General features: G+C 41.1%; 1 protein-coding gene across 1 annotated transcript in view; it reads left to right on the forward strand.

Moving 5' to 3' along the window:
• CFAP299 (cilia and flagella associated protein 299) overlaps positions 1–23,169 on the forward strand; it is a 223,713-nt gene that overhangs the window by 187,884 nt on the left and 12,660 nt on the right. Inside the window, 1 exon segment of the mRNA XM_032997972.2 lies at positions 5,086–5,228. Coding sequence (XP_032853863.2) covers positions 5,086–5,228 — 143 coding nt within the window.

Here is a 23,169-nt window from a genome sequence, read left to right on the forward strand (position 1 = left end):
GTGTGTAAGCAAACTGTCAGCAGGAGGTAAATGTAATTTATGCCTCTTATAAAATCCTTTTATACTCCCTCAACTGTATATAATGGCAATAATATATGTGGGAATCGTATCTGCAGTGTTTGCAAATGATGGACAAAGGAAACCTGTGTTTGTATTTTTCTTGCCTGAACAGCTTTTCTGGCTTTCCTTTTTTCCTTTCATGGATTTGGAACACGACACAAAGATCACATACTTTTTTCATTGTTTTTTGAATGAGTGATGAAACAGTACTGAGGTCGCTGTTCAAATTGGAAATGCATGCAGGAGGCTGGAGTGGATCTTCGTGATTGATCACGTGCATGCCATGAACAAGAAGGCCTACCCAGTACATACAGTATTTGTCAATATCTGGATTCATAGGAAGCAGTGTGTACCACAGTGTACAAGTTTCAAAAGTTTTGTAGTTTAGGTTTGGTACAGAAAAATTCCCCAGATATTATCCAAATTAACTGAACCTCAAGTAGTTGGGGAAAAAAAATAAAATGCAAGCACTGAACACAAACAATATCAAGTGCCTCAGTGCTTCAAGCTTCTGTCTGTGATGGAAGTACTCAGAAGTTGATTTTCTTTCATTTTTGTCCCCATCTAACTGTTCTACTTCCAATGATTCTAACTGATAGCATAGGACCTGATTTTGCACTAGGTGAAGACAGTGCTGATTTTTAGTTGATTTTGATGATCGCTGGGTGGGAGAAACACACTTAATAGAACGCTGTTAGGGCTGCACGTTAAAAGGCAAACAGTGATGGCAGTAGAACTGTACAAATATTCCATGTGGTAAAGAAAATCAATAAATGTCTGGATTAATCGGTTATTCACAGGAGTTTGTTAGGTTTCTTTAATCTGGTTTGAAATATGACAGAATGGAATTAGTTTCCAAGGATTGCATACATACACTGCTGAAGAAGGTGTCCCTTTGTTTAGCACAGCCAAGTGCAGCTCCCTATAAAAGTTCTGCTTTTGTCTTTAGGAAGCAGCAGATGCAAATGGTTTCACAATACTTAGAGCATTGGCATCCCACAATATTTGTCTACTGTAAAAACATATCACTGGAGATGGAAGTGACAAAGATAGGCAGGGCAATGTAGGATCCTATTCTGTTCTGAATGACGGCTTGCCGATCTTGAACATTATCCATTGCCTCAGCCTCTCCCCTGTGGAGAGAGTTATATTTATATAAGTATGTAATAAACAAATGTAAATATATGGAGAGATTTATATTTATCCCCTATAAATGCCACATCTCCCTTCTCTGTGAGTTTAAACCTCCTTTTGTGCCACCAGTGAAGCATTAGAGTTTTTTTCATGTAAATTCCTTGAACTTGGATGTGAATTGGGAAAAAAATGTAGCTGGTAAGAGGCAGCTCTCAAAGCCTTTTCAGTAGCCATCTTCTCACGTGTTAATGCTACTCAGACCACTGGCTTTGGGCATACCTCTCTCACTGCTTCCTCCAACATCAATACTGGAAGGAGCATAACATCTGACCTCACTCCAAATGAAGCAGCCACGTTTTTCAGAAGTGTCTAAACTTCAGAAGAAAATACGTATTACTCGTTCTTTTGGGTGAATCGCAGTCCTTTTATACAGCTAAGGCTCTCTGAGCCCATTGGTTTGTGTCCCTGTTGCACATAGCTAAGGAACATGTCCTTGTATGCGTTTCCTGACTGGTAAAATATGGGGTTCATCTCCAGCAAGAGAGATGAGTTCCCTGAGGGGCTCTCAAAAGCATCAGTACCACTAGTTGTTTGCTGTGGGGATCTGCAGGTTTTTATGGGCCAAATTGATGGCTGAAGCAATTGGACACAACTCCATGACTTTTAGGAAGCTCACACTTCTGCGTGCCAGTGCTGAAGGTGGCATTGCTGCTGGTATTTACTGCACTGAAACTACAAGAACTTCTTGGTCCTTTGTGAAACCCCACTTCTGTATGCCTCTAGCATCTGACCAGAAAAGTGGGAAAAGGAACTCCATGTTACTAAATGGTTGCTGTAGGTCCCTTCCAACCGATGGTGGCTGTGCCTCTGCGAGAACGTATTTAAGAAGGAGAACCTTGGAGGAGCTGGAGTTGTGAGGAGGAGTTGCAAGAAGGACGCCTATGCAAACACTGAAGTCAGTGGAAGGAGGTGGAAGTGGGGGAGGTGTGCCAGAGCAAAGCACCCCTGTATCCTGTGGTGAGATGGCGGGGCCCCTCCCTGCAGCCCATGGAGGTCCACAGTGGAGCAGAGGCTGACCTGCAGCCTCAGGAGGAGCCCACATAGGTGCAGGTGGCTGCATCTGAAGGAGGCCAGGACTCTGAGGGAGATGCAGCCTCTGCTGTTGTATTTTGGTGCTGGGAGGACTGCAACAAGCAGGGATGACCCACACAGGGGCAGCAGGGGAACGACTGCATCCCATTATGGAGGACTGTCTCCAGTGAGGGGGACCTCACGCTGGAGCAGGTGAAGAATGTGAGGAGTCCTTCTCCTGAGGAGGAAGAAGTGGCAGGACTGACTGCACACCCCATTCCCTGCGCCACTGTGGGGGGGTGGGGGTAGGGGAGCAAAGCTGATGTAGGAAGAAGGGAGGGGTGGGGGGAAGGTGTTTTTAAGATGTGGCAATGCTTCACGCTGTCCTACTCTCTGTTAAGTGTTGTCTTTGTTAGCGTTTGAATTAAATGGATGTTCTTTTTCTTCTCCTAAGGAGTCTGTCTTTTGCCCATGGCCTTAATGGGTGAGCCACTCCTCCCTGTGCTTATCTCAATTCCCAAGCCTTTTGCTTCATTTTCTCCTTTCCATTCCTGAGGGGGCAGGGCCTGAGTTAACAAATGTGTGGTGCTCAGTTGCTCTCTGGGCTCAAACCACGACAGGCCCAAAAGCTATATGCAAGCATACCTTTCAAACACCATCTTAAAGTTTTTCCAGCTTTTACCATATAAGTTCCTGTAAACTCACAGGTGCATGTAAAGCACAAATTCTGTGCTCAATAGAATTTTTTTGTGTTAGAGACAAATCAGAAGAGTATTGAAGAAGCTTTTATGAGAAGGTTTTCCTGTTCCTGGGTTTTATGGTATTTTTAGTCTCTCTTGCAGTTTTACTGTTTTGGGAGGAAAGAGTGAAAATTTGTTCAGGCCTTCTGAGGGTCAAAAAGGTTTGACACAATTAAAAGTTTATAATAACTTAAGAAAATTCAAGCTGATTGATAGTTTAATGAATGAATGCTTATAAATGGTTAGAAATGAATCACAGATAATACTGTAACATCTGCCAGCTTTTTTAAATGATCAGATCATACTGCACAAATCAAGGTGCTCATTTAAAACTAGCTTTTCTGAAGGATGATGACTCACTTTTTCAGATGCATCACATACAGCTAGTCTTGTATCTAAACGCGGGTGCAACATACAGTTGCCTTGCTTTGTGCTGGGGACAGTCTTATTTTTCTCATTGCCTTGTATCTACCCTTACCTCACTCTCCAGACACATCAATCAGTTGTTCAAAACATCAGGGTGCTGGGGATAGGGAAGAGACTTATTTCAAGATGCTCAGATGTATTGCAGGAGATTCTTCTGGCTTTTCCCATCATCAACATTGATGGTACAAAATTGCAAAACAAGTAACATATGTTTTGATGGAATTAAATGTGAAACTGGAAAAGGTAACATGTCTCGAGTATAGGAAAGGTTTGCCAGATAAACCATTACACTTTAGAAATCTGTTGCTGTTAAAATAAAAAACATTTTTGAAAGAGTTCCATGTGGTCTTGTTTCCATTACCTACATATTCAAAAAAGAAATATCATTTGATTTCTGTTGAGTATAAGCAAACGTGTACAGCTAACAAATACTGTTATACCTCACCTCTCTAATAACCTCTACACTCAGCATTTAGTTTTTCTTATGTAGATCCTAGGATGCAAGAATTGTTCTGTCTTGCAAGTCCACACTCATCCTACTAGTTCTTTTTGCTTTTTCTTCTGTAGTAGTGTGTGAAAAAGAATTGCCTTCTACCAACCTATTCTCTGTTCGGTTAGAAAATAAAGCAAATAAAAGCTAAAGGAACAGAGAAGGACTAGGGAGTAAATGGGAAAGAGGGTTTCCCAGCAGCAAGCAGTATAGAAAGCCATCAGAGCCTTTGTCCATGACATGCATCTTGGCTGCAAAGAGATATTTTTCCGAGTGTTACAACCCTAAGGCAGAAAGCAATCCCTTGAAGCCAGAATTGCTGCTGAATGTGTCTCGGTCCTCCAGGTACCTTGATGCCACCTTCAGTTCTGCTCTGACATGGAGATGCAACAGCTAAATGGGTAACTTGTTCTCCTAGTTGTATCCACCCTGCTTTAGTCAACTTTATTTCTAGGCAGGGATTGTGTTTTGCTGTTTGTTTTCTTGTATTTAAATTAGCAGATTTTTGCAAGTTAGGAATGAAACAGCACAGCGGTTGTCTTGTGAGAGAGAGAGCTGGCAAAGTGCTCTGTTCTCTGGTCATAGCACAGAACAGATAGGTGTATGGTGACCAGTTTCCAGTCTGTAATCTTTCTGAAAAGCTAAAAATCTGCTGTGAATATTAAGTTGATCAAGTTTTGCTTTGGTTGTAGAGGTGTATCCCAAATAAACTGTGTGATAAGTAATAGCACTAAGTCTCATTCTTCCTACTTTAGTGCAGTAATTAGTATGTAGACAGTAGCATTGTGGAATGGCCAAACAAACCCACCCTTGTTTAAAAATAGGTGTCCAACAGCATTAAACTACTTTAGGATTGTGTGCATGAGGCTAGCAGATATGGCCCAGGACCTGTGGGAAAACCCTTGCAAAGTGGCAGCAGGAGACATGGGGGATACACAAGGGCATGTAGCTTGACACTGCATTTATATTTACTGCACTGCTGCCACGCTTGTGTTAAAAATATGCAATAATATTCAGTAATTTAAGTGCCTGAACCCCTAACAGAAGCCTGGCCCAGATAAAGTTGAAAATGTTTATATACTTTCTAAGTGTGTTTTTATACGGAAATCTGTGCACATACATATATTTCGATTCTTCATTTGTGGCCACCTTTGTGTTTTCCAGTCCATAATCTTCATTCGTGACCTAAATTTTCGTCGCCAGGAGGTGTCTGCATACATCGATTATGCACACAGACTGACAACAGATGATTTTGAAGTTTACTTTAGTGGGAAGAAAAAACTTTTCCCCCGGAACACTGATCTGAGGTATTTATCTTGACTTTGTTTACATTTATTTGCATTTAGGCAATATATAGAGAAAGATTTAAATCTTTTTTAGTAGGAAAGGGCTTATGACAATGTTTTTCACTGAAAGACAAACCCCATGGATCAGAATTAGTTGTGGAGAATGGCTTTAAGAAGGGTCCCTGTCAGATTTATTTAGTCTGGAGCATAAAATTTAACAAGGACATTAGAGTCATCACCTGTCCCCGCATCTCTCGTTACCTTGAGGAGTCTGTAAATAGCAACATGCTTTAATCAGTAAAAGCACACTTCTGGAGATGCTACAAGCCATATAGCTGCAGTCAGCAATTTCCAGAACATCTCTAGCTTTGCCCACTCTCCACAGAATCCAAGGTGGGATGCTTTCCTTTGAAAGTGGGCCACCTGGAGAGGTCTTCTGGTGGGCAAGTAAGACGTTGTGTTACTTGTGTCTAACAAGAAATATCATCAATGAGTTTTTCCACTGAAGACTGTGTTTTCCTTAAAATACATCCTATGCCCAAGTGCCTGGAGATACATATATGAGAGATGCTTGTGCACTTTGGTTCATGACGGCCAAGTTGAAGAGGCTTGGTGCAGCAAAGCTTGCAGTCTGACTGGGGCCTGGGACCATGCTTAGCGCTGAAGCAATGTGTGGTATGGCAGGCAGGTGCTGTTGGACACGGGGGAAGAGATGGCAAAAATTTCAGTGGGTTAGTGTTGTGAATCACTCTGGGAGTCTCCCCTTCCCACGCATTAGAAGGTAAGAACTGTCACCAGCTGGCTGCAGTGCTATGCGCGATTACTGTCTCCTGGTGAAAAGGTGTCCAGTACAAAGGAGGTAATGCATTTTCCTCATTTTCTGAGTGGTTTTCTGTAATGCAAATCTCTTCAAATACTGTTCAGTCAAACTCTGGTATGTGTTACAGAGTGAGAAAGCAGGAATGAGTGTTGGAGGGGACAAGTGGGCTGGTGAAGGTTTTCTGTTATTCGTTCACAGGACAGCAGATGTCAGTAACGAGGCAGAGATACTGAAATCTCTGCACTTCCTGAGATGGGAAGCAAAAATGAACTTAGTTTTCTGCTTTTAAATCACAGGGATGAACAGACAGTTGCTGTTTATGACTGAATTAAGATCAGGAATGAACATAAAATTGTGTTTTCTTTGTGTATTATGTCCTTTCTACATATTGGGATTTTATTAGTGACTCATAAATAAGTCTTTTGAAATCATTATCATCATATCCAATAAGAAATGTCACCGTTGTTTCCAGTAGGTGCACTTAGTCCTGGTTCTTCTGAGTTGAAAAAGTCTCATTTCATGTATGCTTCAACCTCTTTTTCCTTCCCTTCTGTCAAAACTAGCATACACTGCAAACTTCATGGACAGCTCAGTATGGTTCATTTTTTCTAGTGGTCAAATAAAGCTTCAGGTGATATTTCATTTAACCTCTTTGGGTTTTGGTTTGGTTTTTTGGGTGTTGTTGTTTTTTTTTTTTTTTAAAAAAAAAAAAAAAAAAGTGATGGGGGAGGATAGAGCACTGCTTATATATTGGTTTTTATAACTAGAATGTAACCCCTGCAAAACTGCATTTGAACTTTCCAGCTGAACATAAAGGGAAGTTAAGATAAAGCATACAAAGTGCCAGGAAGGCTAGTTTGTTTTGTTTATATATAGGTATGAATGTGTGCACTGGTATGAATGTGTGCACTGTAGTTAATGAGGTTCATATACAGATATATACATATATATATATATATATAACTACACCTGTATATGGTAAAGTCTTGGTACATTGTACACTGGCTAAAGAAGAAACCTTCAGTTGATTGTTAAATGCTGTGGTTCTTGATGCATCACATGTACAAAGTGGCTCTTCGTAAAAGGTCCCATCGTGTCACAGAAAATCTCTAACTACATTTATGTCTCCTGTGGTATGCTGGTCTTGACTGGGATAGAGTTAATTTTCTTCACAGTAGCTGGTATGGCGTAGTGTTTGGGATTTGTGCTGTAAACAGTGTTGATAATGCAGAGATGTTTATGTTATCGTGGAGCAGTACTCACACAGAGTCAGGGCCTATTCTGCTTCTCACCCCATCCCACTGGTGAGCAGGCTGGGGGTGCACAAGAAGCTGGGAGGGGACAGAGCTGGGACAGCTGACCCCAACTGAGCCAAGGGACATCCCAGACCATATGGCATCGTGCTCAGCAATATAAAGCTGGGGGAAGAAGAAGGAATGAGAGGACATTCAGAGTGATGGCATTTGCCTTCCCGAGTCACTGTTGGACATGATGGAGCCCTGCTGTCCTGGAGATGGCTGAGCAACTGCCTGCCCATTGGAAGTGGTGAATGAATTCCTTGTTGTGCTTCGCTTGTGTGCATGGCTTTTGCTCTTCTGATTCTCTCCCCATCCCACCACGGAGAGGGAGTGAGTGAGTGGTTGCGTGCAGCTTAGTTGCTGCCTGGAGTTAAACCATGACACATCGTCCACTGGAGTTGCCAAGCACCCCATTTTGTATTGGTTAGATGTCTTCAGAGCAGGACGTTTCATTCCCACTATGTCTGTCATGGCTAACGTATAGAGAATGTTATTGGACAGGTGGGGGACAGGTATGAATGAAGAAGCCCAGGAAGGAAAACTTAGCTAGTACTGTACTGATCTAAATTGACAGAGAATTTATGTCCCCTGAAAAGTTTTTTGTTGAGTAGGTAAAAGCATCCCGTTGAGTCTTAAATTTGAGCTTCACCTGCTGGATACCGTATCTGTAGTTGCATGCCAGGTTAAATACAGCTTTAGGATTAGACAAGTTGTAATTACATAGGCTGTCATCAAAACTGTCTTCAGCCATTCTTCAGGAAGTTAAAAAGAATTTTCTTACAGGTAATTGTACATTTAATGGTCATCCCTCATCTCAGTAGTGTTATTCCTCTGCTTCTTTGTTTTCTACCCAGCTTCTTCAAAATGTGTCAAGAATACTGTTTGTGAATGGGGATAATTTGACTGTATGGATAATTTTGTGCCTTCAGCTTTGAATCCCTTGTTGAGTGCTGAATCTTAAGTCTTTTCATCACATTTTTCTTCCCTGGATACTTAAGCATTTAGGCAGGTATAAGAATGTCCAACTATTGAAAGCATGTCTACTTCTCAGGCTGAAAGACTGGGTGAGTGTTTCTGTCAAAAATAGTTGTTCCTAAAAGTTGTCATTTCAGTCGAAGTTGTTCCAAAATGCTGTCACCTTAAAAAGCAAGTCAGTTTGGGAAACTGCCTCACTCACAGCTTTGCGAAGCCCTTGCTCTTGGTCATACTTACTCTTCATCACTTGGGAGATTGTAAATCCTGGATTTTGCAGGAGAGGTTAGCATCTTGTACAGAGCTATGAAATTATCTTTTAAATATGGAAATCCATACTTTGCTGCAACATATATTTTCCTTTCACTGTCTGAGGCTGTGAGAAGATATTAAATTTGGTCTTAAGTACTCTCTGCATCAGATTCTTGTTCACAGTACAAAGTAAAAAGACTGAACGATTAAGTTTATGTGATATTCATACTTTAAATCCGGTGGGTAATATCAGAGGCTCTTGTATTTGATCCCCGCGGTCCCTCTGAGTATTTTTGCCATTTTATTGCATTGCCCTATCAAGGGAGTATTATTTATATGATATAATCCTCATTTGGTTCCAGTTTATTAAATGAAAGGAATGTGTTAGGCAGTCAGTTCTTAAAGAGGTCTGGAATCTTGGCTGTAATTGAATCCATTCCCTCTCAGCTAATTTATGTAATCTGATGAGAAACAAGTGTAATACAATTTGTTCAAAGAAAATGGAGAATGTTCACTCTATGGAACCATACCAGAAAAGTTCCCTGAATGAAGAAGCGCAGCAGAAGACAAAGTTTGAGCTGCCTTTTGTCTGATCAGCCGTACTTTCAGCTCGTCACTTCATAGTGGAGGATGAAATGAACATCTTGCAGTAGAATTGTACTTCAATTTTGTGTGAATTCCTGCCTTGATTTTTCATTAGTTTTCTGTGGCAGCCTCCTAGATATGGTATTTTTGATATTGTACACTGTAGCATTTTATCCTCACACTTGGCTTGTGGTTGCAGTGTTTTCATTTTGTCTTACTAGTGTGCACATTCTTTTCTAAGGAAAAGGAGCCATTTACTGTAATGGCTTCAGGTAAGGATGCGTGGGTCCTAGATTTTCCCCTGAACTAATGGTCTGAAATCACTTACTTATCTCATCAGCAGTGAAACTCATTTGGTTTTGGCCCCAGCATGCATCAGTTTGAGCATGGGAGGTCCGGCATTCAGGGCTTTGTGGTGATGCACCTCATCTGCAACAGAAGTGCATCATGATACACGGGTGCTTTCAGACACGGCATGTTGTTCTTTGTTATTGGCAAGAACCATCCCATCAGCTTCTGCCCTTCTCCTCTTGTAGTTCAGCTGTGGTCTGTTTTGGCTGCAAGTGGGCGCAGCATTTGGCAGTCATTCATTAACTGGGGTTGGAATTCCCTCCCATTTTATTGTCAGGTATATTCTAAGATACCATCTGTTAATCTGTAAAGACCCGTAGGCCAAATCATGGCCAGCAGTACGTTCCTAAGTGTAGGGCATGAGGCAACTTCTCCCTTCCCTGCTGTACCCTGTACCCCACAGATTTGAGAGCAATTTACAGAAGACCGCTGCTCTACGCCATTTACCCAGGCAAGAGCTGAGAGGGAAGCAGTTGTATTTTCACGCTTTGTGGCATGGGCAGTCCCACTGTGCCAGGCAGAAGATGTGCAGAGAACTTCTCCTCCCCAAGGAGCAGGCGGTGAGAGCAGAACCAAACTCCAGCTGTGCCCCAGCTGTGTCCCAGGAGTGGGGAGGCAGCAGCGACCCACATGCAGGGGTTGTGGTAATCCCAGAATGCAGCCCGAAGCCTCTGGAAATCGTTTTTCCCCAGTCAGGGCATGCTCTGTGCCTGCCTGTAAATTAATTGATTACAGCAGCTAGAGGTAGGAGCAGGACACCTAAAACAGGCAGCATGAGCCTGTACTTGGTGACGTCTGTTCTGTGAATCTCCTTCCAGCTTTCAGAGTGCAGGATGTTGAATGGGTGTCAGAGGAAAACAGGCTGTGTTTGTTTTGGTGATCAGGAGGGGCTTTTTTGCAAATATACCAGGAGTTTGTCCTTGTGTTGAAAGGAGCCATTTCTCCAGTTGTCCTGGTGGTGTGTTTACTTCAGTTGGCTCTGAGAGGGAAGCCCGTTGGTAACTGGCTCTTGATGTACGTCTGCAGACCCCGTTCATCATCTGTTTGGCGTGTCGCTCTCTGGCTACCCCAGACTAATGCAAGAGATGTCAGCCTCTCAGTAGTGGTGAATGCCTGCAGATCAGAAGCTGATCCAATCGGATACTATGGATACAGACCACAAGTTAAGTCCATGCTTAATTTAATGAGAAAGGTAGATACATCCTGAGTTTCCAAAATGTGCAATCTCCAGTCTTGGAGAGGATTAGACAGACTCCAGCTCCTAATTTACAGATATTATCATACTGCTAGTAATATTGCAGTGTGAAAGAATTCGGGATTGAGGAAAAAATACCTCTCCTCAGCATCCCAAAAGACTTTGCCATTAAGTTTTATTGTATCTTTTAGAAAAGAGATACTAGTTTCAAACAGTCTGGCAAGGGCAATACTTTGTTTTATAGTTCACAAAAAGCAGATATGTGGTTTTTTAGTTGTTTGTCATCATACTCAATGTTTAGAAAACCATCTGGCTCTTTGGTTACAACTGCGTTCAGTGTTTGTTGACCAAGATCCCAATAATACCAAGCCAGTTGCTGTTGAAACTTTGGGGAAATGGGTGGCAAAGGGTGCAAAACTAGGGAGCCTGGCTGAGAACGAACCCAGTGAAGGCTGGTGTCACTCCAGGCGTGTTGGCTGGAGCCCTTTTCTAGCCATATGGGGGGGGGGAAATATTGTTTTTGCTATTTATCTGTGACTCTGGAGTCCTTTCCTTGTATAATGGTATTCATCATCTATGAAACTTAGTGTCTTACCTCATAGATAGCGTGACCTGATTTTTTAAGATTTTCAGTACCTGCACTGTTGTTGCTTTCAGTAGTATTTATGGCTCAGTCTATCACGCATTAGGTTCTTATTTATGCATGTTGCTGTGTCATGTTCGACATCCAGGATTTTTCGTCATAGTCTTCAAATCTTTTGGAGATGAAGTGATGCCGTTGTGCTGACAGGAGGAGTGACAGCGCAGAGGTCCAGGAGATAATTCTGAAATTCCACTTAGGTATGCATGGCAATTGAGAGCAAGTGACAGACAGATGTGTAGGTAGAAAGGAGAGTACATTCAGACTTGAGGTTTGCATGTGTGAGAAGAAGATTCCATTGCTGCCAACTAGGTAAAAGTTTAATTTGGAAATGTATGCTTCCATATCTGGCTCGTATTTAAATAAAGCAAATACTACTTTGCACTTTTAATTTCTTTCCTTTTTTCAATTCAAACTTCAATCTTGTAAGAAAGATAAAGTCTCTTGAGAGGAAGAATTGGCTTACAGCTTTGAACAAACTGTTTACATTTAAAACAGGGAATTGGAAACTACAAATCGCTAAAATCTTAGTAGAGAAAAAATTGTAAGGCAGGGGAAAGCCTATCTTGCCCTCTTTGTCAGTGTGATCATGCTATCGCCAGAAAGAGCAGAACAGTAGGAAAAACCTCTCAGAAAATAGAAATTGGCCAAGCACTTGTCTGGAATGTCACTTGGTTTGAAGCTTCTGTGTGCAGTTTGAGAATCAGAAATGATTCATGGCAGTTTACGCATGAAGACAGTGTTACAATGCACAGACAGATGTGTAAGGCAATTGGACCTAAATGTGATAGGTCTTTTCTCCTCTTTCTGATTCCCTGAAAATAAAGGGAACAATTTTGCAGTGCTTCAAATCCTATATGTCTTGCCTCACTAGATTGCTCTGTATCTTCCCACCAGCCTCAGTTCTCTCTTAATGTGGACCAGAAATGACACTGAATTAATCTTGGCAATGCTGACAGTAGATATGTGCTGATGCTGTCAGGTTGGTTTTTATCAAGCTCCTCTAAATCATCCCCCTGTTTGCATAAGATCTGCTGGTCAGTGTGCCACAAACCCAGCCATGTCTCATGCATGGAAAATGTGCCTAACCCTCTCAAGCTGCATTTTTAAAGGCCCCTTTTAAGGTGCCCATCAGAATGGGCTTCCTGGTATGGCTGCATTGTAATGAATAATATTAGAAACAATAACAGCTAATGGGTGAGGTCCCAAGCAAGGGACCTAATTAGGCATTCACTTAACTGCTTTTGTATTTAGAGAAACACTTAAAGCATGCATTTACATGCTTTTCCAAGCAAGAGAACTGAATAAGGACCGTAGACTGGGGCTTTAATTACTGAACGTTTCTGCACATAAAATGTTAAGCAGCACGTAAGTTGCAATGCAGTGCACCATGATTAGTTGCATTGTTTAATTAAAACCTGTGTTAGAAAGAATGAGTGTGCCAAGTGTGGGGGGAGCATTGTTGAGGCAGAACAGAGCCAAGTGCAGCAGGTCACCCATCCAGAGCAGCAGGCCTGGCCCGCACAGTATGGCCTGAACACACCTGCTCTGACTCTGCAAGCATAGCTTTAGTTTGCGTTGTGGTGGCTGATCTGGGTATTGCCCGTTAGTGATGGACATCAAAGGGATGTTTATAATGAAGCTGCTGTGTCCCATAGTTTTGCGAGTACTTTTCTGGAAACTTTGTGCTTTTGGTTTCTTGTCCGGACATATGAACGTCAGCCAGAGCACTGTATGCTGATCCTGAGGCAGCATGTGATTTCTGCCACACATGGGTGTCTGAAAAACCACTTTTTCCTTCTAGTTAGACCAGGAAATAGCTGTGGCTGAAGTCGGTATGTCCAGATTTTTTAATGGGTGGTTGTATGGAATAACTAGTACTTTCTCTACTTGCCATCTATATCCTAGTGAAAAATTATGACAAAATTCTCCTCCACTGCATTGATAAGTAATGTTATTGCTTTGGTTGCCAGCTGCTGTAGGTAAAGCTGTGTATTTGTGGCAGACAATGTTCAAGTAACCAGTGAATCACTACGTCTTGCCATAAACAGAATTTCTCCCTGGCACTTAGTGAGGTGAAGCCCCGAGCCCTGTGTTAGCCCGTACCTGTGCCTGGACTAAGAGACCACAGGTTGTTTCTTGATGATTAACTTCCAGGAACCAGAATTAATACTGAGGGAGGTATTTGTTAAGGGATCTGTTTTAATTCCGTAGAAAAAGTTTCTCTACAACTTCCAAAACTATTATTTGGAGAAGACCTAGTATCTTTAAAGTGTTTGGGGGGCGGCGGGAGGAGAGAGAGGGAAAGGAGTAGAGAGAGACAGAGAATAACCCCTAATGAGCTCAGGATAACTCAGCAGTTACTGGCTTTTGTGGCTGCATTTTTCAAGCTTTCCTGTCTGAGCTATGTCAATAATTAAAGATCCAACGACGGATGGATATGCAACTGGATTTCCCACATCCTCAGTGAGGTCTGAGCAATCAGGGTCTTGAAATAAATATTTGGTTGAAAAATTCCTCAGTACCCCGAACTGTATCTGCTTATCTCCTGTGCTGCAGCAGAGGTCTGCAAGAAATTTGATCATGTACAAAGAAGTATTTCCAGTTAAAAGTTCTTGTTCAGTACCGCTGTCTATCCCTTATTTTTGGATTATTGTAATGCCACGTACTTGTCTTTTCTCCTGTTTGATGCCACTTAACTGTGTGATGACACTTACAAAGTATGGAAATGTCTTATACTTCTAATCATTTCACTGCTTATCCTTCGATTACATCAGTGAAAAGTATTTACATAAAAATCAACAGCATCTTATAGGATCTTCTTTTCTGGCCTCAATGGTCACGTCAAAGATACTTAATCAGAATCAAATTAGTGTAATCGCAGTAATTTTCAGTTTACTTCTACAAGTATTCTTAAAAAGGAACACACACTTTATAAGCAATGTACACTGACTGTATCACTTCCTCATGCCATTCTATCACAGTACTTACAAGCTTTAAATCTGTAACTCTTGAGGGGTATTAGGAAGGTAAAGAAAACAAAATTCCTGGCCTCTAGCAGAGATCTGTGTGGATAAGTAATATATCTCTCTGTGCTTCTCTTGATTATGTAAAAAAAAAAAAGGGGAGGGGGTGAGACATTCTTTTTTTGTTTGTTTGCACTGCGGAGTTCATATATATGTTTGTGAAAATCTCTACATGATACACAATGGTGATTTTATTTTCAAAAATATCCTGAAGGCACCTATGCTCATGGAGAGCAGATGGAAGTCTGGTTTGTGAGTCAGTAAGCTTTGAGGAGAAAGCCTGAGGGTTGCGTTTCAGCTTCATCTGCTTCAAGACAGGGCAGCTTGCTTAATGCCAACAGGGGGTATGCCAAGTACGAGTAATGTGTCTCAAATGTAAAATACTGTAAATGAAAAAAAGTGTGTTAGGTCCTTTTTGATGTCTATTTTTTTCCTGTCATCCAGCATACACCTCCCTTCTCTTCCTCCATGAAATGAGTGTATGACTTTGTTTTCCTCATCTTTTGTTTTGTTTCAAATCTTTTCCCAGTTTTCTTGGTCTCTGAATTTCCTTAATTCCCCCTGCCTCCTTTTTCCCTTTCACTCACAGATGCTTATGGAGAGGTCACAAATTGGACATTCCTCTGGGAAGCCTCAGAACAATTCTTGGTGTCTGTGTTTTTTGTGGAAACAAGAATCTCTCGCAGTCAAAACCCCATCGCATGCTCTCTGATGCCAGGCTGTGGTGTGACAGTGGCAGGGACACAGCTCCCCCCTGGGGGTGCCACGGTGTCATTCTGGCAGTGTAGGACAAGCAGTTTTTGTAGTGGTGACCGCTCAGCATGACTCTTGGAGCTTTTCATTTTCCCTTTTATCCCAGGCTTAATGGTTGAGTGGCAGGGAGTTCCCAAGCTTTTCCAAGTGAGTCCAGTGGGGCTTGTTCAGTGCAATCCGACTCGCAGCCCCAGTAAATTCTTCTGGTGCTTTTCCAGGGGCTGAAGTATGAGACCAATTTAAGGCAATAATGTAATGCACTGCAATAGTAAAGATATCATACATCTGGATGTGATGACAACTTAACTGCAGGTATTCTATGGGTCCCACAGGTTATTTTTATGATGTCTCTGAAAATGACCACAAGCTAGGAAAGTGACTTAATTCCTTTCACTGATAGGGCATTTTTGAAGGGTATGTTTTACCTCTGCTATGAGTTTTAAATAGGTTATCCCCCCTCCTGCTGGCCCCCTTTCTTGATTAATGCCTGGAGACTATGGATTTAGAATGACATTCCAGCCTGATCTAGTAACAAGGTTTGGATGCAAGAGCTATGCGTGTCGAGCCAAGCCGTAGTCCTCGCTGTACCAGAAATGCATTGTTTCATCACTCTGTCTGGGCAGTGCACCTGCACCTATGTGCTGGAGCTGCCACCGAGGAAACCTTCCTGCAATCCTGCTTCACATTACATCCCCAGATCAAAACATTCTTTGTAACAACATGATATCTGGATAGCTCCCTCTCCTGCACTGGTATACCCTGAGGTTTGTGGGATACTGATACCATGCTCTCCAAGATGTTCAAAAGCTCGGATAAACATTTGGTAATATGGATTTATGGCCTTCTCTGCACAGGCAGATCACACATGTTGTAACCACACTGAAAATATTTCCTGAGAAACAGCAGGAGAAGGGGTGGGGAGAAGCATGGACTAGCATTTAAGGTGGAGAAGGAAAGGTAATTCTTCTGTTCTTAATGCTCTTTGGAACTAATGGTGGCATTTTAAAGCACTTAATAGAATTTGTGAGGTAAGGAGAGACACTTTTTTTGTTGGCAATGGAACATTCAAATAAATTCTTATATAATCCCATACATATAATGTTACAATATATAATCCCAACTTTTTCAACCCAAAACTGATACAGAAGCCGGAATTTTCACAATATTTGACACTTCTAATAAAACCCCCACAATTAATTAATCAGACCTCTCACATGTGCTAAAACAAACAAGGGTATAGAAAATGTTTTGATAATGGAAGCCCTATTATTTGTTTGAATGATACTACACTGAACACCAAAGCAGAGATAGAGAACGGGAGTGCTAGTTCTGATCTATAAACTCCTGTGTGGCTTCAGACCTGTATGTCCGAGAGGAAGAGCTGCAGTCTCCATGTGAGAGTGTGGTAGTTGTCTCGCTGGCACTGCATCAGGTGACCCTGCACACGTGGACGGGGAAGGAGGGGGAAGGCGTTTTGGTGGTGGCTGTTTGCTGTGGAAGCCCCTTTCCTTGTCTGCAGGGCAGAGGAACAGTGACAGCCCTGGGCTGCCTCGTGTGCCAGCAGCAGGGGCACGGGAAAGCTTGGAGCTGCCACGGGCCATGGTTTGCAGGGTGTCTGCAGTTTTCCCAGAGCATATTTGCATACATTTATGTTAATAGGATTCCTTTTTAATTCTATGATAATTTTCCAGAACGTTCACATTTCCACTCAAATGCTGATATGTGCCTGCCAATATGTTTTGATGTATGTTTCTTGCAAAATTATAACTTTACATAAACCGCTGAAGTGTAACACAAATTGTGTTATGTCCTGTAGTTGTGAAATTGTGTCTTGAAGATGGGTGACAGATGTTAAAACAAATGTATAGGAGGCAGCAGTTATGGTAGCCTATAGCTCTGTTTGGATGCATAAGAACTGGTAAATTTTCTCAACTTCTGGTTGAGAATATCTGTTTTTCTTACTGTGGACCTGGCAATAATCTGTTCTATATATGACACATACATCATATTTCCAGTACTCTAAAACATTCAACTACATTAAGAAGATGTGGGAAACGAACAGTGATTACATCAGTTATAAATCATAACATTTGAGAATCCAGCTCAAAACATTTGAGAGGGTAACAACTTTTTTTTTTTTTTTTTTTATTTAAAACTGATAGAAAAGTTATTAATCTGCTATAAGTCACTTTTTCCCACTGTTAAATTGTGCTATTCCAGTGTTTTGGGAAGCAATTAATCTTCATTTTCCCTTGTTCCGCCCCAGATATACTGTCTTTCTGGAAAACTTTGTTTGTAATTGTTTTGCTAAGTTCTGGTGTATGTCTTCTGTCCATCGCAGTTTGTAACGTTGTTGTCTGTGCTGCCTGGTAGGTGGATGCTCCCCATCGTTGTCACATTTTTTGTTTTCCCTCTGTCACTTGATCCCTTTGTATCTTAGATGACAATTGTTGTGTTTTCTTGCAGTCTTAGGACAGTTGTTACCTACCCTTTAGTTAAGTCTGAATAACCTTACTTTCAAGGAACTTTAGGGATATGTTCTTTTGCAAAGTATGTAAAAGACTTTGCTGTCTATTTTTACACTATGAAATACTACACATGCTTAAATGAGAGTTGTTCTTATGTTGCTCCTAAATGAGAGATAACTTTCCAGGATTTGCAAATGACGATTCTGAATATCCTTCTTTCAAAAAGAAGCAGCAGCTTTGGCCTAAAAGGGAGTTTTTGCAGTCACCTCTCTGGAACAGGGTTTTATTCATGGGTAGTGTGCAGATATGTAAAAGGCACGTGAGGCTGCTGTCACTAGAGCTTTGTCCTGGACCTGACTGACATCAAGGCTTTTTTTTTTTTTTTTTTTTTTTTTTTTTTTAATTTTGTTTTCTTTCTCTTAGAATCACAGTCTTTTTCAAACATCAAAGCATCTTGGTCTTGGAGGATACACAGGAGGTGGGATCCACTCCCATTCTCTGAATACTGCAAAATCCACTCTGTTCCTCAGAGTATTTCTTAAAACATGTAAAAGTAATAAATGTGGGACAAAAGTTCAAAACCACAGGGTTTTTTTCTGCTATCAAACTGATGAGGGCACTGAACCAGTTTCCAGGAAGCCTTCATCTACACTTCAGGCTTTTCAAGACATTTACTTCTCCTTATTACTGTGCTAATATTTTCCCTAATAATAATTATTCTGTATATTTTTCTTGCTATGGTTTGGACAAGTTCAAACCATTGGCTTGATACTCTTCACTTGAAATACTTTCATTTGGAACTAACACTAAAAATCATCTTTTGACCTCTGAAAATAATCTACATGTTAGTGAAGACCTGGGATTATTGTTTCTGTATTTTTACCATCCCTGGCTTTTGATCATTGCACCTGCATCTAAATTCTGTCAAATAAGTTTTCCTAGCAGCACTGATGTTTGACACTGAGCAGTGTCTCAGCCAGATGCCTCAGACCCAATTTGCCATCATCGTAGCATTAATGAAATTCTCAGGGCTTATTTCCCATACTCACAAGTTAAATTGCTTTGGCTGTTTTCCTGAGCGTTCATTACCATCTATGACAATGATGGCCAATTTATTTTTTAATAAACACTGTTAAACGTTTCTGTTTCGAGTAACTGTAAACATCCTAGCGGTATATGAAAGACTATAGGGAAAGAAGTTTTCATCATCTTTTGAAACCATGTTAGACCTTAATGAGGAGCACAGCAGCCTTGGGAGATCTCCCTCTTGATTCCTGTGGGACTAAATTTACAGCTTCCGCAGGAGCCACACTGGTGGTATCAGACTCAGCCAGTTTTGAAGCACACCACAAAATCTTTTTTTTTGAGATGATCTCATGTTATGTCCTGGGGTGAATATCTCATGGAAAAGATGGAAATTTTCAAGCTTACAAACTGATACTCTGTCAGAAAGGTAGTGAAATTAGGCAGTGTAAAATTCTGAAAGTCTGCAAAGTCATGCAGGAAAGTCCAATTAAAACTGTAGGATTGGGGCATCTCAGCCATAGTGCCACTGTTCCTTTTTTTGGATGGGATGTTTTAAGTAGTTTCACATTTTCAGTGTTATGATACCCTCAATACTACATATTCATAAATTTTGGTGGGCATACATGCAGAAAGAATAAAGCGCACCCCTGTTGCAGTCTGTGAGTAGTAAGCAGAAAAGGTTGATCAGTGTAAGATATGAAAAAATCGCTACTAAATTGTAGCTTGCTGAGGAGGTTGTTGCAGGTGTTCTTTTTCTATAGTATGTAGTAATATCCTCTTTACATCTGCGTATTGGAGACAACCAGGGAGAATGATTTTCTTAAAAATTATATGACTGATTTGGTTTGTTCAGTAGGTTTGGTTTTTATAGGGCTGCAGATTACACAGGCATTGAAACTGCCATATTAAGTGTACACCTTCTGGATATCTGATTCTTCAAATCTTACAGAAAGGTGTAGCATTCACATTGTCAGCTGTTTATCTAAACAGTCTTTTTTTGGAAAAGTTGTAGTAACTACAGCCCCAGTAGTCCTACATCTCAGTTTATCCCGTTCTGAACAGATTGTATCATTCTGTATAAGGACATGTACTTTCTTTGTTTGCTTTGTTTCTTTGTGATTCAGATAACTTCAGGTGGTTTGCAACTCATGTGAGTAACAATTATCGTGGCCAGATCCCTTCATGACACTTTGTCAGCATCCTCTCTGTCACATGAGGTCTGAGATATGTGTCCTCACTTGCAAGACCCAGCAAAAGCTTTCAAACCACTTGCCCTGTGACCTCACATACACAGCACCCTTTCAACCACTTGAAGTTCTCCTTCAACTTCTGTCTCTCTTTCCTACTTTTCCTACTGTCTACTGTTAACATGTATAACCTCTTTGTGTTCATACTGCCTCTTCCTAGAATGGCTTTTCTGACCCAAGTATGTGCAGAGCTTTCAGTGCACTGTGTAGGTCCTGTTGTATTCAGCGTGTTTCATTAGTTTGAGGAACTGGGGCCTCCATCCTTTTTATCCCTCCAGATTTCAAAGAGGTTCTGGTTATAGACTGGCTCTCATTGTAATGTGCAAGTCGAGTTTGATTATCTAGTTACAATGTGTGTGTCTCATGTGCATAAGCTTTCCAGTTGGATTATGAGCTATGAATCTATTTTAGAGAAACTAAGGGACGTGAATACTCTGTGTGCTACTTATGCTTCATTAATATCACAGCTCTGCCACCTTGTTTGCATTGAAATAGAAAAGTTGCATGCGTGATGCCCTGTCGTCTCTTTGCTGTCTTGCTAAACATACATTTAAATTAGGTAGGTCAATCTCACAGATCAATAGTGTGTTTGTGATTTGAAAACATTAAAAATTAATCTGGTTTTGATAGTTCTGTTGATTTGAGCCATTCAAGCTTTGTGTTGCAGTGCATCACACCAATAGTTGAAATGTGTGAAGTAATGAGTTATATATATTTTTTTTAGCAGTGAAGACAATAGGCACTGCCTTTTCTTGTACCAGGCATTCAACCATAAGAAACTAATGGATCATACCAAAGCCAGTGTTTGCGAGATGCAGTGCCTGAAATTAAACCTACTGTTTTTTAAGTAACCAAGTAATTTACTTTTAAAGATTTTGTTTTGTTTTTACACTGATAGCTGTTAGTAATTCTCCCCAGGCTTAGCAGTGTCCTGGGTGCTCTGGTCCCAACAAATAACAGCAAAACACATCTTTTTCTTAACTAGTATGAGCAAGCTGGAAACTATAAAGCCCATTTTGCAGCAATTTTTACATCCTGAACCCAGTTTGTAATCCAGAAGTTTTCTGAAGATGTGTTTTACAACAGCCCTTCCAATCCAATAAACTTAGGAGTGACTCTGCCAAAGACCTTTTTCCTGAAGACAGGGTAGTCCTTTCATGAAAAGCTGGCATTTTTGCCACTTGAAGGGAAGTTGCTCAAAATGGAAACTTCTGTTGCATTCTCATCTCTCCTATTCCCGTGTATTTAAAAGCTTGAGGTCACTGTGATGTAGATAAAATCCTGAATATATTGCAGAAAGGCGGGTGGGGCGGGGGGGCAGCAGGGTGTTGTAGAGCAATATTTGGAAAATGTGCCTAAATATTTAAGATTTGTCTTCTAAATATTTGTGTGGTTGGTAGAGTTTGGAGGATATGAGACCTGTTATGAAACAGCTTGCAGAAAACAGCAAGGCAGGCCAGTGCCCCACCTCCATGGTGCCTGAGGTAGCACCCAGCAATTTCACAGCCTTCTAGACTAAGGTACGAGGGGAACTGAGCTCTTCTCAGGGGCTGAAATTTTCCATGTGCCTTTTTCCAATTCTGGTGGGAAAGATGCATCTAAATGTCCCCAGGTCACTTGGAAATTGCAGCCTTAATCATTCAGCAGACTGGTTGCTCTGAGTATTTCCTCAGCACCCAAGCCATTATGATTTCAAAGGATGTAAGGTCTGGGAAGACGGAAAGACTCCTTTCCAAGCCTTGAAGGTTGGCTGTCTCCCCTGGCTTTACCTCTTACCACTAAAGTAAAATACTAGGAATGAGAAGTGTTAATTTTTCATAAAAGTATTATTTTTTATCAGTTCAGCTGATAATTATAAGTTTTAGCACATGGTTTTATAGATTAATTCTTTCTGGACTCAACTCTTTGGCAAAGAAGATTACAGTTGGAAATGAAGAAGACCCTTTGAAAGAAACCACACAAAGAAAGACAGAGAGATACATGCATACATTAAGCATGCTTTGAATACATGCCGTCAGAAAAATCCATCATTTCATCTCAGATGCTTAATCAAACTTTGATCAAGAGGCTAATTTATTCATGGATGTTAACCCCACTTCCTTCAAAAGGGAAGACCTTGCAGAAAGTGGCCCAGCTCCACAAATACACATATCCAAATCAATACGCAACAATACTTTGACATTTCCTTTACTAGCTCACCTACCTGTCTAGTTGCCATTCAGTTCCTCCAGGTCCTCCTGATCATCATGTCTTACTATGGCTCTGATTCAGCAAAGCACCTAAGCATTGTTTTCAGTGAAACTTTGGCACATATCTGAAGGTCATGTTTTTAAAAGTGTTAAAGCTGTAGACAGGTGCCATGGGGAATGTTGAAAAATGCGTGGAAGCTCCCAGCAATGCACCACGCCTACTACAAGAAACCCTCAGGCTTTGGAAATCTGTCTTGGCACTTGCTGCATCTTTGGCACCTGAAACTATTAGTTGCATGATAGCACAGGGCTGCAGTTGTTCATTAGACTCTGGCTTTTTGCTAATGGAAGAGGAAAACTGGTAAATGAACTAGTGTGACAACCAGACAAATGCTCTACTGTGATGCCTTTCTTCATTTCTACGTTGGCCTTTGCTAGAAATTCCCCTCAGATAATCAGATAATAAATCTTTCCCTAAGATTTCATTCTTTTCTGAGGAAGAGTCACTGATCTCTTCTCCCATGCCACTGCTGATCATTATATACTCCTTTGTCTGCCGCGGTGAGGAACTAAGTGGTTTCGGTAAATCCAAGGTGGATGAACTTGAGGTCCCCTGTTCTCCACAGACTGTTGTTGGGAACTTTAGCTGACCACACCGCAGAGTAACAACTGGGCGCATGTTTTTTGTGAATGGCACTTGCTTTGTTTGGTTTTATTTTGTTTTAATACCCAAGGCCTGGCTAGAAGGGAAACTTTTATGGCTGAGATTTTTATTTTTATAGGGTGGGGTTTTTTGGCTCTCTTCTGAAGACACTTTGAAAAGGCACATTATGAATAAAAGAAGTTATTTGGTTGGCTGAGCGCTATTGCAATCACCATGTATCGGTATGCAAAAGAGCCAGGGACTCCGGTTTTGTATGTTGATCTATCAGCTGTATGCAACTTCCAACAGGCCTTCAGTGATTATTAATTGCACAATATGTATAAGTTATTCATTCTGTTGTTCCTTCAACAATTACATGCTTCTCTTTTATCTTTTTTGTTGTAGCTTCGAGATAAAACTTTCTTTTCGTTGGCCATAAATCCTAATGTGTTGGGTGGTTTTATTCTTTAAAGATAGAGAGAACTAATAAGATAATG

The sequence above is a fragment of the Tyto alba genome, unplaced genomic scaffold, assembly GCF_018691265.1.
Source record: "Tyto alba isolate M040663 unplaced genomic scaffold, T.alba_DEE_v4.0 Super-Scaffold_23, whole genome shotgun sequence".
NCBI classification, from domain to species: Eukaryota; Metazoa; Chordata; class Aves; order Strigiformes; family Tytonidae; genus Tyto; species Tyto alba.